The sequence below is a fragment of the Rattus norvegicus genome, chromosome 8 (assembly GCF_021556685.1).
Source record: "Rattus norvegicus strain SHRSP/BbbUtx chromosome 8, alternate assembly SHRSP_T2T, whole genome shotgun sequence".
In the NCBI taxonomy this organism is placed as follows: Eukaryota; Metazoa; Chordata; class Mammalia; order Rodentia; family Muridae; genus Rattus; species Rattus norvegicus.
In genome coordinates, this window is record NC_141541.1 from 80,080,151 (window position 1) to 80,094,934 (window position 14,784).

Below are 14,784 nucleotides of genomic sequence, written 5' to 3' on the forward strand. Positions count from 1 at the left end.
ACACATACATATTTACACATTCACACACACAGACATACACATACTCACACACACAACCTTTTGGATACACAAATATAAATAAGACCATAACTGTCTAGAGTAAGTTAAAATGTTATAGTAATTATCTACTATTACATAACCAATTTCCTCACAATCCAGCCTTAAACAACAACCGCTGTTTGCCTTCACAAGTTTCTGGGGTAGTAGAAGTGATGTAGTGATGCTGGCTCCAGTGAACCAGGAGCCAGGATGTTGGCCAACTTGAGCCTGGTGGCACAGGTCTGTCATTCCAGGCTAAAGCAGGAGGATTAAAAGTTCAAAGCCTGGGCTACAGAGTGGGTTTAACACCTGCCTGTGCAACTTAGTGAGACCCTACCTCAAAAGAAATGGGAGGGGAGCTGAGGATGCAGCTCAGTGGTAGATCAGGTGCCTGGCAGGCACAAGGCGCTGGGTGAAGTCCGTGGTATTCTGCCATGCACTACAAAAGTGGGGAGGGAGGCTTGCGGACCAGAACTAAAGGCTCTGCCTCCAAAATGGCACAATCATATGACAGCAGACAGGTAGATTCAATGTCTTACAGCTTGGGTCTTCTCACGGGCTATTTGAATAGTCTTGAAACGATGCAGCTAGCTCTCCTCTGAGCAAGAGAGCTGAGAGAAACCAAGGAGAGAAGCCATCATGTCTCCCAAGACCTACCAAGAAGCCACACATTGTTCTTCCTATAACGGCAGTCAATGTGGGAAGAGACTCCAAAGGAGTAAGGTAACTAAAGTACAGCCATTGGAGGCCAACTTAGAACTGGGCTCCCATGATGCCATCGGTAGCCTGATTTCCTCTGCTGCTGTAGACATTCCAGTGTCCATGAGATTCCCACGAATGGGTTTAGAGCACATGACAAATTCCATTTTTCACCCAAAATGATCAAATGATAATGCCAAATTCTTCCACCAAATAAAAATCTAATTAATGGTCTTGGCAAGACTTCAGAAAAACATCTACCAGACAGGGTTTAGAGAGTCAGACTCAGACACACACACACACACACACACACACACACACACACACACACACACACACACAGAGGGGGGGGGGGAAGGCAAATTAAGCAAGCTTTCTGATAAAGCTTTTCCCTCCCAGATATTAAGGACTGGATGTCTGTGGTTGTTCTCGGTTATTTAAATAGCTGCTCTCCAGCACTTCCTAGTTCCTGTGGTATGACCATATCTACACAAGGAAACACTCTTGGTTTGTTTGACACCGTCCATCAGTAGTCATGGCTTTTCCTCATTCACACTTCTGGACTCCAGGCAATATTTGTGACAATCCAAAGAATTCAGAATGTCTGTCTCACTTGGGAAGCCTTTGAAATGTTGGAAGATATTTAAACGTAAATCCACTGGGGATGCAGCTCAGTAGGTAGGATCCGCCAACTGTACCAGGTACCTGGGTTCAGGCCCCAGCAGCCCCTAAAACGGAGCAGTGGAAGCACACAGGCACGTGATCCATGTTACTCTCGAGATGGATGCTGGGGAGCCAGGACTTCCACGGAGTTCCATTAGAACAGACAACAGTCAGTGAGCAGCCCCCACGGATCTTCACCACCTACAAACACAAGCTATCCCTTCCGGCTTCAACCCTACTGACCCGCCCACTCACTCAGTCCTTTTACAAAGTCAGCATGACTGTTAGAAAGGTCCCAAGCAGAATGGAACCATCCCTGGTCTGTTCCCTTCCCCTCCTCTTCCAGAACCAGTGGAGAGGAAATGGGTCATAATCTTATTAAAAAGTAGCTGAGGAGGCTCAGAGGGGCAGGCCTCTGTGTTAAGTGGCAGCATAGACAAGTGTCCCTCAACACTGTCACCTGGAAAGACAGAGCAAGCCTTGCTGCTCCAAAGCGATGTACCCCATCCATTTAAGAGGCTCAGCCTCTCCCTCAGGCTTTTGGTATCCACCTCCCTCTGTTAGTCTCTGTCTGTCTCCTCCTTCTCTCCCTCCCCTCGTCTTCCTTACCTCCACTTACTCTCTTCTTCCTTCTTCTACCCCCTCTCCTTTTTCCCTCCCTCATCGCCCCTTTCTCCCTCATTCTCTGCTCCATTCACTATGTCTGTCTCCCCCTCCCACCTCCCATATTCAATGATCTTTAATGTTTCCCACTAAATATAAGAAAGGAATCAGTAAGATGCACCCCAGGACTTGAATGGCCTGTATGCCCCCTGCTGCTCCCACTTCATTCTACCCCAGACTTTCCACAGCTCAGCCTCGTGGACTTCACTTAACATCTTAACAGCCCATACTCCCTCCACAGGTCAGCCCCTTGCACATGCTATTTCCTCTGACGGGACCATTCCGTAATTTCTGATTTTAACATATTTAACTCTGTTGGGACTTAGACCTGAGACAACCAACCGAGGTGCTATTTAACATACCAAAGCAGACCTGGCCTCTAGGTTCTCCAAGCATCCTTCAGTCCCTACCCATTGTAGGGTGTGGCTGCAAACCTCAGCCTCTGTCCAGAGCTTTGCAGCCGGGCTTTCCCTCCCCAAGATGCTCTTCCCTATATAATCCAGACATTTTGTGTGTACTTTCTCTCCCTCTCCCTTTTCTCTCTGTCTGTCTGTGTGTCTGTCTGTGTTTTTCTATCTTTCTCTTCCCCTTCCCCTGTCTCCCTCTTCATGGTGACTTCACTGACCTCTTCCTATGAGATCAGTGAACCCACCAGAGAGCTGTTTCCCAATAAACCTGCTTTCATATCTTTTAATTTGGTTTGAATTGGCTTGTTTTATTGGTGAGGAATAACTTATCAAACTCCTTTCTGCCCTTTAGATCTCTATCAACTGCAAGCACTTCCCACAGTAGAATTACATATTTACAGGTATAACCACACATACACACAATCAATGACTGTCTCTTCTCGTTTGTTCCCTTTATCCCTATAACTCAGCGCAGTGCCCGGAACAAATGAATGTTTATAAGTGGATTATCTATTGAACAGATCCATTCCACGTGGTTAGAAATGACGTGAACTTTTTTACATCAAACCAGCTGTGTAGTTCAATCCTGATCTCCCCATCTTGGAGAAATAGGAACGTGCCTCCCCACCCAGCAATCATGAGGGTAAGGGAGGGAAGAGCATGTGTATTTGAGAGCGGGCTGCTCTGGCGTTTTTTCTGAGGCCAGCTCAGGTTTTGTACCTCTTTCTCCATCTAATTAAGTCTCCACACTTTCTCTTCACACTGCATGTGAATTTGTCCCGGTTTTCTGGATCAGCTGAAGGCTGCGTGTCCTGAAAGTCCTGTCCCCGGGACCCCACGGACTGCTGTAAAATGCGTTCATGATTCTCAGTACAGTCAGCAACCAAATGCCCCCACATCCATAGGCTGAAACCCTTCGGCTACTCTTCCTGAACTGTAACACAAAGCCAGCATCCTTCCCACACAGCAGCAGCAGTAAATCCCTCCAGTCTGGAGAGTAGACCTCAAAGGCAGCTCTTTTTCCTGCCATCCTTGGAAATAGTTCCTTCTGTGAGGGCCCACCTCACAGAGTCCTAACTGTGACAGGAAACTGAGTTTTTGTTTGTTTGGTTGTTGTTGTTGTTGTCTTTTGAGACAAGTTCTCCTTTAGCCGAATCTGACCTTAACTCACTACAAAGCCAAGAATGACCTTGAATTCACAGTCCTCTGCCTCCAGTTCCTCTGTACTGGGATTACAGGCCTGTATCAGTGCCCTGGCTTCATGCCGTACTGGAGATTAACCCCTGAGTTTCATGCAGGCTAGGCAAACACTGCACCAGCTGAGCTACATTCCCAGGTTCTTGATTTATTTTTATTTTACTTAATAAAATATATTTTAAGCAATTTCCTCCGCCAGTATTCTTTCTGCATCGCATGCTTAGATGATTTAAACGTTGTGGCCACTTTTGTTGTGACCCTACTTTGCTGAAGGAGCTGCGTACACCACACAGACTCACAGCCCAAGAGTGTCCAAGACCTCTCGATGAGAAGATAATTCGTGTTTATTCTACCTTCTAAGATTTGCTCCAGTGACAGCTCTTAGGCTGTCAAGTCAGAACGAACCCTCTGTTTCTGGAGCTCTGCTATCAAGAGCTGCCCTCCCACCTTGCTCTCCTACCCAGCTAGGACCACAGTGGTCTTAGCATCGAGGTCATTCTTATCTTCCCACAAGACCACAAAAGATTATCAAGCCCAAGCCCATGGTTTGGCTGCCTTAGTCTTGGGAACCAGCACCGTGCTGGCACGTGAAACACAGCCAGGCACTTGATGACAGATGAGTCATTGCCTCAGAAAAGGACATGGGACCAGGAGGCGGCTCAGTGGGGGAAGTGCTTGCTGCGCTGCATGGGGACCGGGGTTTGACCCCAGTACCACACAGAATTGGGGCGTGCCCATGCCTACCTATAACCTCAGGGGGAAGAACAGGAGCCTCCTGGGAAATCACTGGCCAACAAGCCTAGAGAAAAAGGTAGCTTCTGGGTTCAGTACGAGACTGACTCAAATAATAATGTGTTAAAGCAATTGAGGAAAGCACTTGATTTGACCTCTGACTTCCACACCACCCTGCACTGATAATCTCACAGGTACCCACACACGCACAGGTACCACATCCACACGCACAAGATACGCAGATCTGGAACTTCCCAAAACTGTATTCTACAATCCACAGCACATGACCTGGGCATCTCAGTCAGCACAGCAGAGTGACTCACGGGGACACTGCCCACTGAGACATGTCAGCTAGCGGGTCTGGAGTTTCCTTGTAATGGGCATGAAGTTCCAGACACAATGATTATCCAGGTCAGAGCCATAGAACAAGGCCTTTGAAATCCACATGGGTGCCTTATTTAAATACTTTTTAATCAATACAGGAGGCAGAAAATTATTAAAAGGTTCAGAAAGAGAGAACACTGGAGAATAAAAGGTAATTTTTAATTTGTTGAGACAAGTTCTCATTATGTAGCCGTGGTTGTACTGCAATTCACTATATAGACCAGGCTGTCCTAGAACTCAAAATGCCTCTGCCTCCCAAGTGCTGGGATTAAAGGCATGTACTACCACACATGGTTATAAAAGATGCTTGGGATATAAATCATAGCTCCTACTTCTGCTAAGGACCACTCTTACGTCTCTCTAGGCCAGTGGGTTCTCAACCTTCTTAATGCTGCAACCCTTTAAGACAGTTCTTCATATTGTGGTGACCTCCAACCATAAAATTATTACACTGCTACATCATAACTGTAATTTTGCTACTGTTATGAATTGTAATGTAAATATCTGTGTTTTCTGGTGGTCTCAGGCAACCCTGTGAAAGGATCCTTTGATCCCAAGGGGACACAACCCACGGGAATGAGAACAATTGCTCTAGGCACTCCTGCATCTGTAAGGAGACATTTTTCTTTCCTGTTTAGACACTCTACAGTTAATCCACTGCTCAGGAACTGTCATTCAATATAAATTGATTTTTGTTTTGAAGTTATAATGCTAAGGAAATTGGTTTTCATGGCTCCCCCTGGCTAACCTGGCTCTCTTAGAGGAGAAAGCAATGAAATTTTTATACTGAATTATAGTCATGTCTGAAGGGAGGCAGGTCCACAGATCCCAAGATTAACACTGGATTTCCCACGTGACCCTTGGCTGACCTGCCACTTGGAAAAAAAAAAAAAAAAACCTGCTCACAGACTGGCTTCTACCCTGAGTTCCTGTCCTGCCTTCTCCAAGAGTAGACTATGATCAGGGAATAAAAGCCAAAAAAACCCCTTCTTTCCTCCCCAGGTTTGGTCATGGCCTTTATCACAGCAAAAGAAACTCGGACACAGAATCACAGACACTCCTGCTGTGGTTGGGATGTGAGCTATCTCCTGCGGCCCGTTTGTTAAGGCCTAGGTCATCAGCTGATGGCACTATAAGAAGATTTAGAAACTACAGGCTGAGGGCCTTGCCAGAGGAAGTCAGCTACTGTGAGCAGGTCCTTGGAGGCATCTCATATCTGACTCCCCCCGTCTCCTCCTCTTGTCTGTGGTGATGTGAAGACATTCTACTCATCCACAGGTACAGAGTCCCACCTGAGCACATGAGGGACAGAATCCAATCCTCTGAAACCACAGGCCACAGTAAATCTTTATCTTTTAAGTTGTTCTCTCAAGTACACACAAGTAGTAGGCATAAGTAATATCAGCACTCTCTCTCTCTCTCTCTCTCTCTCTCTCTCTCTCTCTCTCTCATACACACACACACACACACACACACACACACACACACACACACACACACACATTACTATTTGAACACTTCTTAATGTTGTAAATCTAAAGGCCTCATTTAAGTGGTTCTGGTGATTGCAAACACACTGTGCTTTTGATAGTTGGTTTCACTGAACTGGGATCCAAACCCAGTCCTTGCATTGGGATGGCCCCTACCTCTTAAACCACTCCTAACCTGTAACTACCACCACATCTCACATCTCCCAATTCCAGTCCAGACACGCATCTCCCTGTCCACAGTCATTGCTAATGCTGTATTCAGGGCAAACATATGCTCATCACCCATGGCCCTGTGTCTGAACAATATTCACAGTCCAACTTGGACATCACCCTGTCGTGAAATATTCCCAATTGCTACCATCCCCACTCCCCAGCCCACACCCTGGGTCTCGCTCACACTTCGCCTCCACCTCACCTGGGGCGTTCACTCTTCTCTGTAATTGGCCTGAGTGTTACTTGTCTCAACTCCAGTGGCCCAGTGGAACAGATTCTGCCGGCTTTATCTTTGCAGGATCACAGAACCAAGCACCATGGTCTGCCCTCGGTAAATGACCAGTAATCAGTATGATCACCTTAGATTTAAAAACAATACCAACAGGGGCTGGAGAAAGCTCAGGGGTTTAAGAGCATCTGTTGTTCTTGCAGAGGACTCAGACTGGGTTCCTAACACCCACATAGCAGCTCATAACTCCAGTTTCAGGGGGTCTAATGCCCTCTTCTGACCTCTATGAGCACATAGACACACATGTGGCACACATACATGTAGGCAAAACACTCATGAACATAACATAAAAATAAATCTAAAACAAAGTCAATACAAAGGTCGAATTCCCCATTTATTTATTCGGCTTTGCCTTCCCTCTTCTCCCTCGTCTGTTTACTCGGGTTCCTGTTATGTGTCACATAGAGTCTAATGACAAAAAAGCTCGTATTTCCTGATACGAAAATGAAAGTGTCTTTTTACCATCCTCAAACTCTCTGAAGTACTTAGATACTGAGTTAGTCAAAGTGAACTACTAACACAATTGAGACTTGTTTTCGTCAGGAATAATCTTTCTACATAAATGGAATCCTCCAACCCTCTAGGACCACTTTGGGATAGTCAGGGCCTGACCTCTCCTTTAGTGTGTCCATCCCTCTAACCCACAATATTTAACCTTGGGGATGTCAAGTGGGAAACAAAAGTATTCCGTAAGACGGTAGGAAAGATAAAGCCAGGAATTAAATCTCTAACAGCTCCCTGCACACTGGGAAGGTACAGCAAGTGTTTGTGTGTGCACATGTGTGTGCACTCAAATGTATGAAGTGCACATCTCTTCGTAGGCACCTGTAAGCCAGAGGTCAGGCTCAGATGTCCTTCCTAGGGAGCTAGCTACTTGTCTTTGAGAGAGGGTCTCTCACTAGTCTTGAACTCACCATGTTAGTCTGGAAGCCCTAGGATCTGTCTATTTCCACCCGACCAGCACTGGGATTCCAAGCACACACTATCATGCTCAACATTTTTACATGGGTTCTGGAGAGCAAACAGGTCTTCACTTTTACACGACAAGTGCTTCACTAGCTGAGCTCTCTCCAGCCCCAGAGTCTCTCTCAAGGGAGCTGGATTTGAGCTGACCCTCCGCTCCAAGAAAGCTTATGAAACTATTTCTCTTCTGTGCTCTTGATAAGGGAAAGGAAGGTTAGAGATGAGAAAGAGAAGCCAACCCCATCACTATTGTGATGTTCGTGGTAATCCCATGCCAGTGGTGATTCATGTCCCCCAACTAACCCCTGGATCTAACCATCGCACCCAATCAAAGTAGAAGGAGGACATTTCCGTTTTAAAAATGGAGAACACTGTTGGAAAACAAGGAGCAAAGCCCTGGGTGGTTCTTTAGAAGACTCAGTAAGACCCCTTGCTAACCACCTATGCAGACCCCTCTCCATCAGAAGGGACAGGGAACAGGCCACACAACAGCTAGACCCAGCATGGTTCTGCAGGAAATGTCCAGCTCACTCGGCTGAGCCAGGAAGCCACACACAACCAAGGCACTGGTGAGTTCCTGTCTGCCGAGCCAGATGGCTGTCTGTGTCTACGGAAAAAAGAAAGATTACCCAGGATTTGTTTGGAATATCAGTAAAAGGTTCTTGATGTAATTTGCCAGTTTTCACTAAGAGTTCCACTAATTTAAGACATTCAGTGCTAGGGCTTGGGCCAGATAAGGTGCCTTGTACTTGGCAGTGATAAAACAGCCCTTTAGAGGTTTTTGGCTTGAGGCAGTGGCAAAAGTTAGAAAAACTGACAAGAGAGGTTGGGCTCCTAAGATTTTCCAAGGAAATGAACGTTGTCATGCACTTCACTTCCTTATAGAAATGTCAGCTTTTAGTCACCGTCTAAGAGGAGGCCTTCCCAAGGCTAAATACAAGTGAACAAATTTGAGAGATAGTCCTTACCAAATTAAAAGATTATTATTTAGTCCCCTCATATTCAAATACTTAATAGAATATTCTTACAAATCTATACTAGCATGTTATAAATAACATAGCAGCAGATATTGCCTGTTACTAAGTTTGCATTTAATAAATTGGGGGAAGAGCGGGCAAGAGAGCTCAGTGAGTAAAGCCACTGCCTCTAAGTCTTAAGACCTAAATTCCATCCCTAGATATGGAAGAGAGAGAGAACTATCTCCCAGAAGTTGATCTCTGGCTTGCACACTGTTGTCATGCCCCTCCCCCAACACTCCCACCTTCCTGCTTCTTGAACACAAATAGATAATAATACATTCTGATTAAAAAAAAAAAACAAACCAAAAGATTGTGTCACATACGTCAGCAGACATTTTAGAAGCAAAATTACAAAAAAACTCAAACATCCTCAGACTCCTTTTTCAGAAACTGCACAGGAATTTACAGAGCTGTGGAGTCCTCTATAAGATCTCCTTCACTGCCACTGGGAAATCTCAGGGAGCCCAGCAGTAAGGATGTGACCACACTGGGAGGGAGTCTGTCCTCGGCCATCTTGAAAACACTACAGTTGTCACTTCCAGGCACTGTGCTGAGCTCAAGGACTAGAACCGCAAAGCACTGACCTGCAGGTGGATGGATATGTTTGTGCTATATGCCTTTGGTTACTGGAGGAGTTGTTTGTCTGTCTGTTGTTTTAGCAACACTTAAAAGTTGGAGCTCTCACATCAACATGCAGATATCCGACTCAGCCTTGAAAGGTGAAATGGGAGAACCTACTCCTGCCACTTCCTAAAGCAACTCAGCCTCCGGCTGTTTCATAAACACAGCTCTCGCCACTTATCAGAGAAGTTTCTTTCTGCAGCATTGGAGGCTGTAACAGAGATCTGTAACTGGTCAAAAGGCAGAGACTAAGTGGCTGTCCCAACCCCCTTTGGAACATCTGTAACAACACCTTGAGTCCTAAGGCTCAGGGAACATGTGAGGGTGTGAGAGGGTCAAAGTGTGTAAAGGAGGTCTGCTGTGAGACAGTGCCTTCTAGACATGACAGGGATGCTGCCCCATGACCCTTCAGCAATGTGGCCACCTGCACCAATCAATATTCCAAAGTGAAAAAGCAGAGAATCTAAAGAGGTCCCGTTCCTGGATGAAAAGTTACAGACAGTAAAGTTACTGAGCAGGGAGAATCCATTTTCTCCAGAGATAGCCTCCCGATAGATTTTCCGGGTCTAAGTGGTCATCCCTAAACACTTGTACAAAGGGCAACACTAATTGGACTCAGTCTGTAGTGTGATATATGTAACGATGTATATGTAACATATATTATAATATATATAACTATATATGCTGTGTAATATTTAATTAGCAAGACAATATTATGTACTGATAATAATTACAGAACGAGATGTCATGAATTCAAGAGGGGATGGCCAGGCAAACTCAGGACAAGCTGAAGAGGAGAGAGAGGAGTGGAAATTATGTCCATAGCACACACTCAGAGAGGCAGCTGCAGCTCGAGCAGACGGGCACACTCTGAAACTTGTCCCATTCTGCATCAGCTGTCATCATCACTGCTGAACTAACGGCTCTGGTCATCAGTGCTTCCTGTTTGGCCTCAGAAGCCCTCACCTCGCCAGAAAGAACAGGTAAAGACACACCTTGTGCTTAAGATGCCAACTTAAAGGAACATCCATTACAGCAGTGCATGATGGGAACCTAGGGTTCAGTCAAAACCCAAAGGTGCGAGTAACTCCTAGGTGTGTATTTGTGGGTAGGAGAACGGGATGGGGACAGGGACACAGAGGCAGCAAGGGCAGTTCACAGACGAGAGGATACTGAGGAGGCTGAGGAAGTGGAAGGCAGCCATTCCTCATAGGCAGAGAAGTGAGGAGGTTAACAACAGTTTCAGCAAGGGACTTTTGCTGCCTGCCACATAAACAATCATGAATTTCAGTCTGGGACAGTATAGTGCCAGGCAAATATTTAAGCAGAGACCAACTGGAAATTATTGTTCCCCAGGGAAAGAGACTAGTGTTGATGTATGTATATTTTATTGTATGTATATGAATGTTTTATGTGCACTGAGTATATACTAAGTGCCTGGGGGGTCAAAATGGGGCACTGGATTTTCTGGAAATAGAGTTACAGATGATTGTGGGCCACCATGTATGTGGTGGGGTGGTGGGGGAGTAAATTCAGATTCTCTGAAAAAACAAGTGCTCTAAACCACAGACCTAGCTCTTCATCTCCTAGCAATTCCTGAATTAGTGTAAAAAAGAAAAAGAAAAGCCCTCTATGAGCACAAAAGTCATAATTTAATAGCCTAGGTCTCTGTTGGTGATCCTCAACTCCATACAACAAAGACATGTCTTTTCACCTTCGCCTTTCCCGTCCCCATTTATACATCTATGCCAGCAGACCTGGAACCTTCCATCTAAACAGCTTCCATGTGGTACAGACTGGATTCCTCTTCTGCTCCGACAACTATGAACCCTGGTCCCTACCACCCCCAAATGGGTCTCCCTGCGGAGTCCACATTAAACCTGTGTATTGTTGCAAGCCCTAAGGGTGACAGAGCAATGGTGTGCTCCATAGACAAATCGCTTGAGCTGTTGAGGTAACAGAATGTGAAGAGCAACAGCAGGGACACTGGGCTATTGCCCAGACACAAAGGCACAAAAACCAGACATTTCTCCTCAAGGGACAACAAAGTCAGTTCTACCGGTCCCCCTCAAATTAAAATCAAATCTAGAGGGCAGAAGGGCACACCCAGAGGCCCTTTTAAGTATCTCAGAGTTATGATAACCCCAAGCAGGCAGTTTCCCAGACTTTCCTGTTGTAATAACAAACAAACTTATCTTTCACTTCTTGTCATTAGTAATTATCATGACCTCATTGAGAATCAGTGAACCACCATAGTGCTTAGCAGGGTCAGGGGAGGCGCTGCCACTGTCATCCCTGGCGACTGGACGCACGAAGAGTTCTCTCTCTTCCGCACTTTCACCCTTTGTTTCAGGGACTAAAAAGATGTACACTCTGTAGTTCTCTTTCCCTCAGGATGGCACGGTATTTTCAAAGCCTTTTCCCTTCAGTGGCTACCTTGCACCCTGCACCAAAAGACTTCCACACAATTTACAACCCATTTGTAAGAGCCAAGAATTCAATTAAGGGGAAAACTTATCTTGGAAGAGTTGGGGCAATTTGGCCAATTAGCCCTCTTTCAACTCCGCTGAGAAAAGGACATGAATTATCTAACGGAACACTGAGCAAAGCCCAAAGGAAGCAGCTGGGATAGGACAAAAGGTTCCAGAAATCCAGGTCCTATCTGCAATGCTGCACAGAAACACCGTCACACAGTACCTTAGGGGTTGAGCCTTGAAGACACCCCCCAGGAGGGTACAGCTTTCTACTCCACAAAGCTTGCAGAAGCTGAGCCCTCTCAACACCTTAAAAATCTCACCTTAAAAACCATTTAGTCTTTATTGATGCCTGAGCTGATAGACTCAAGAAGTCCAGAGGTTTAGCCATCAACTTGTCCCTTGTCAACAAGCTCCTCGCCGTGGTTGATGATGCCAAGGGGAGTTGGCATGGGAGAGTGAGCATAACCTCTTATCTGGCTGCATCTTGACACCCCTGTGGGTACCCAGCTCACCTTGGTGGCTTCCTCCACACTCTCCCTGAGGGCCTGCAGCTCAGCGTCGTACTGTTCTTTCAGCTTGTCCATCTCCTGGTCATGGCTGGAAACCTCCTCCTTCAAGGCACCCTTCAAGGCAGTCAGCTCCCTCTCCCGCTTCCTCAAGAGATCTTCCTGTTCCTCTTTGGCAATGAGCAGGTCTTGAAGGTCCTGCTTGGCCTGCAGGAGCTCCTGGGGGGGAGGGACAATTGCAGAGCTGAAGAACAGGTATCTTTGCCAGTAGCCCAGCATGACTCCTCCAGATTGGCCACCTACCCTGTCCCATCCCTGCTCTCCTTCCCAGACCACACAGATCTGGGGACAATGTGCACTTCCCATAGCCATCGCTACCTTTGGGGCTTAAGTCTTAGGTTTTTTTCCCTTTTCTTAATGATTATCTTTTATTTTACATGCATTCGTATTTTGCCTGCATGTATGTCTGTGTGACAGTGTCAGATTTCCTGGAACTGGAGTTATAGACAGTTGTGAGCCACCATGTGGGTACTGAGAATTGAACTCAGGTCCTCTGGAAGAGCTACCAGTGCTCCAGCCCCCGTGTCTTAGTTCCTTCAAGATTTAACATGACTGAGTTCACTGTCATTGCTTCAGGAGAGTTTTGTTTCTTGTGTTGTTTTTCCTTTGTTTGACAGGTTCCCATATAGTCCAAGCTGGCCTAAAACTTGCTCAGAAGCTGAGGATGGCCTTGTCCTTGGGATCCTCCTCCCTCCACCTTCCACGGGCTGGATTAGTCATGCACCACCACAACTGGCTGATGTGGTGCTGGGGTTAAGCTCAAGGCCTCATTCATGCTAAACACGGAGTTTACCCTATGAGCACCCCCAGCCTGTGTGTTTACAACTCATCTTGCATCTGTCCCACAGTTCAGCTACAGACCTTATGTGGTCCTGCTGCCCTGGACCTGAGATTACTCACGGCCTCATCTCCTCCCCATTCTCCAGAGTGCAGCCGCCTGTGTCCCAAGCCTATTCCTGCTCCTAGTACTCAGGACAACTTTTCTTATCTTCCTTGTCTGAGGAGAGCACAGCATTCACATTTTACCCTCTCTTTCACTGCCAAGAGCTCACAAAGAGACACAAAACTAAAGCCAACAGCTCAGCTTCAAACCACATTCTTCAAGCCCTGGGGTGTCCTGACGGAGGCTCGGCCTTCCTCAGTCCTGGATGCCGCACACTCTGGCACCTCAGAGCCTCACTGTGCACAGGTCTCCCCTCCACCAGAAGCACCCCACTGAAGTGCTATCAGCTGTCCCGTGTTTTCAGCCCTGGTTCCTTCCCTTTTCCTGGACTCTTGGCTACCTGCCACCTTTACCACCAAACTTCTTCAAAGTGTGGTTGTTCACCAGTTCACACCCTCCTTAATCACCTGCTAGGTGGCTTCTGTGGCTCCCCTATCAAGACAAGATCACCGAGTGTCTCCCTTTCTACCGACAGCTTGCCTGCTTCCTCAGTTAATTTTCTTCGTCATACAATTCAGAGCCCAGCCCATGAAATAGGGCTCCCCATGTCCATCATGGATCTCCCCACCTTAATTTTAAAATAGCAAAGCTTAATCCCCCACAAAGATGCTCCCAAAACAGCCTGAGGCAGACAATTCCTCAATTGATATTTTTCCCAAATGATTCCAACTTTGTCAAATTGACAAGTAAAATTAATCATCACACCTCTTCATCTCCCTGGTCCTTCCTTGGTACTGTACCCTGGACTCCTCCTAGAGCCTCCCCCTGTCTCCTTAAGAGTCTTCTCTCCCTGGAAATCACAGGACAGCACACTCCTTCCCGGTAGCCACTTTCTCCACAAGGATCATGTCTGGCTTCTCTCTCAAGATATCTCTAAGAATGCAATTTCGCATACTTTCCTTTAGCAAGCTTCTTGACTTTTCCCCAATATTTGTTGTTTTAAGTTACCTCTCTCTCATCTTTTCTCAGCACCACCACTCTGATCTCCCAGCCAGGAGCTTCACATGTTCCACACAAACCTCGGATTTAGCGCAATTATAGTTTTAGAAGGATCTAGAAGGGGCCTCCCTCTCTGCTTCCTTCCTGTGACTCTGACCAGCAGCTGGCCAAGTACCCGGATGTAGGAGCATCCTGCCCTTCACAAGCATCAAGTCAGTTCTGCAACTTCTAGATCCTTCCTCTCCTCTGCCCAGGTTAGCCCCTCATCCCCTTTGTTAGAAGCGCCCACCTGTTGGCAAACCAGACTCACAAAGGCAGGCTTTGAGCTGTCACCCCCTCCCTTCCCAATCCCAGTCCCTTTGCCTTTTGGAAATTCTTTGAAGACACAGTGTGGCTCCTCTGAGAAGTCTTCCTACAATCCCTAACAGTCTTCTACCCTTCCTCTGACACAGTTTGCACTCTTAACACACACACACAGCC

General features: G+C 46.5%; 1 protein-coding gene across 9 annotated transcripts in view; it reads right to left on the bottom strand.

Annotated features, from left to right (window-relative positions):
* Positions 1-14,784, bottom strand: part of Cgnl1 (cingulin-like 1) — a 165,529-nt gene that overhangs the window by 85,471 nt on the left and 65,274 nt on the right. For all 9 annotated transcript variants that reach the window (XM_087562162.1, XM_087562157.1, XM_087562159.1 and 6 more), the window contains 1 exon segment: positions 12,369-12,581. In XM_087562162.1, coding sequence (XP_087418288.1) covers positions 12,369-12,581 — 213 coding nt within the window.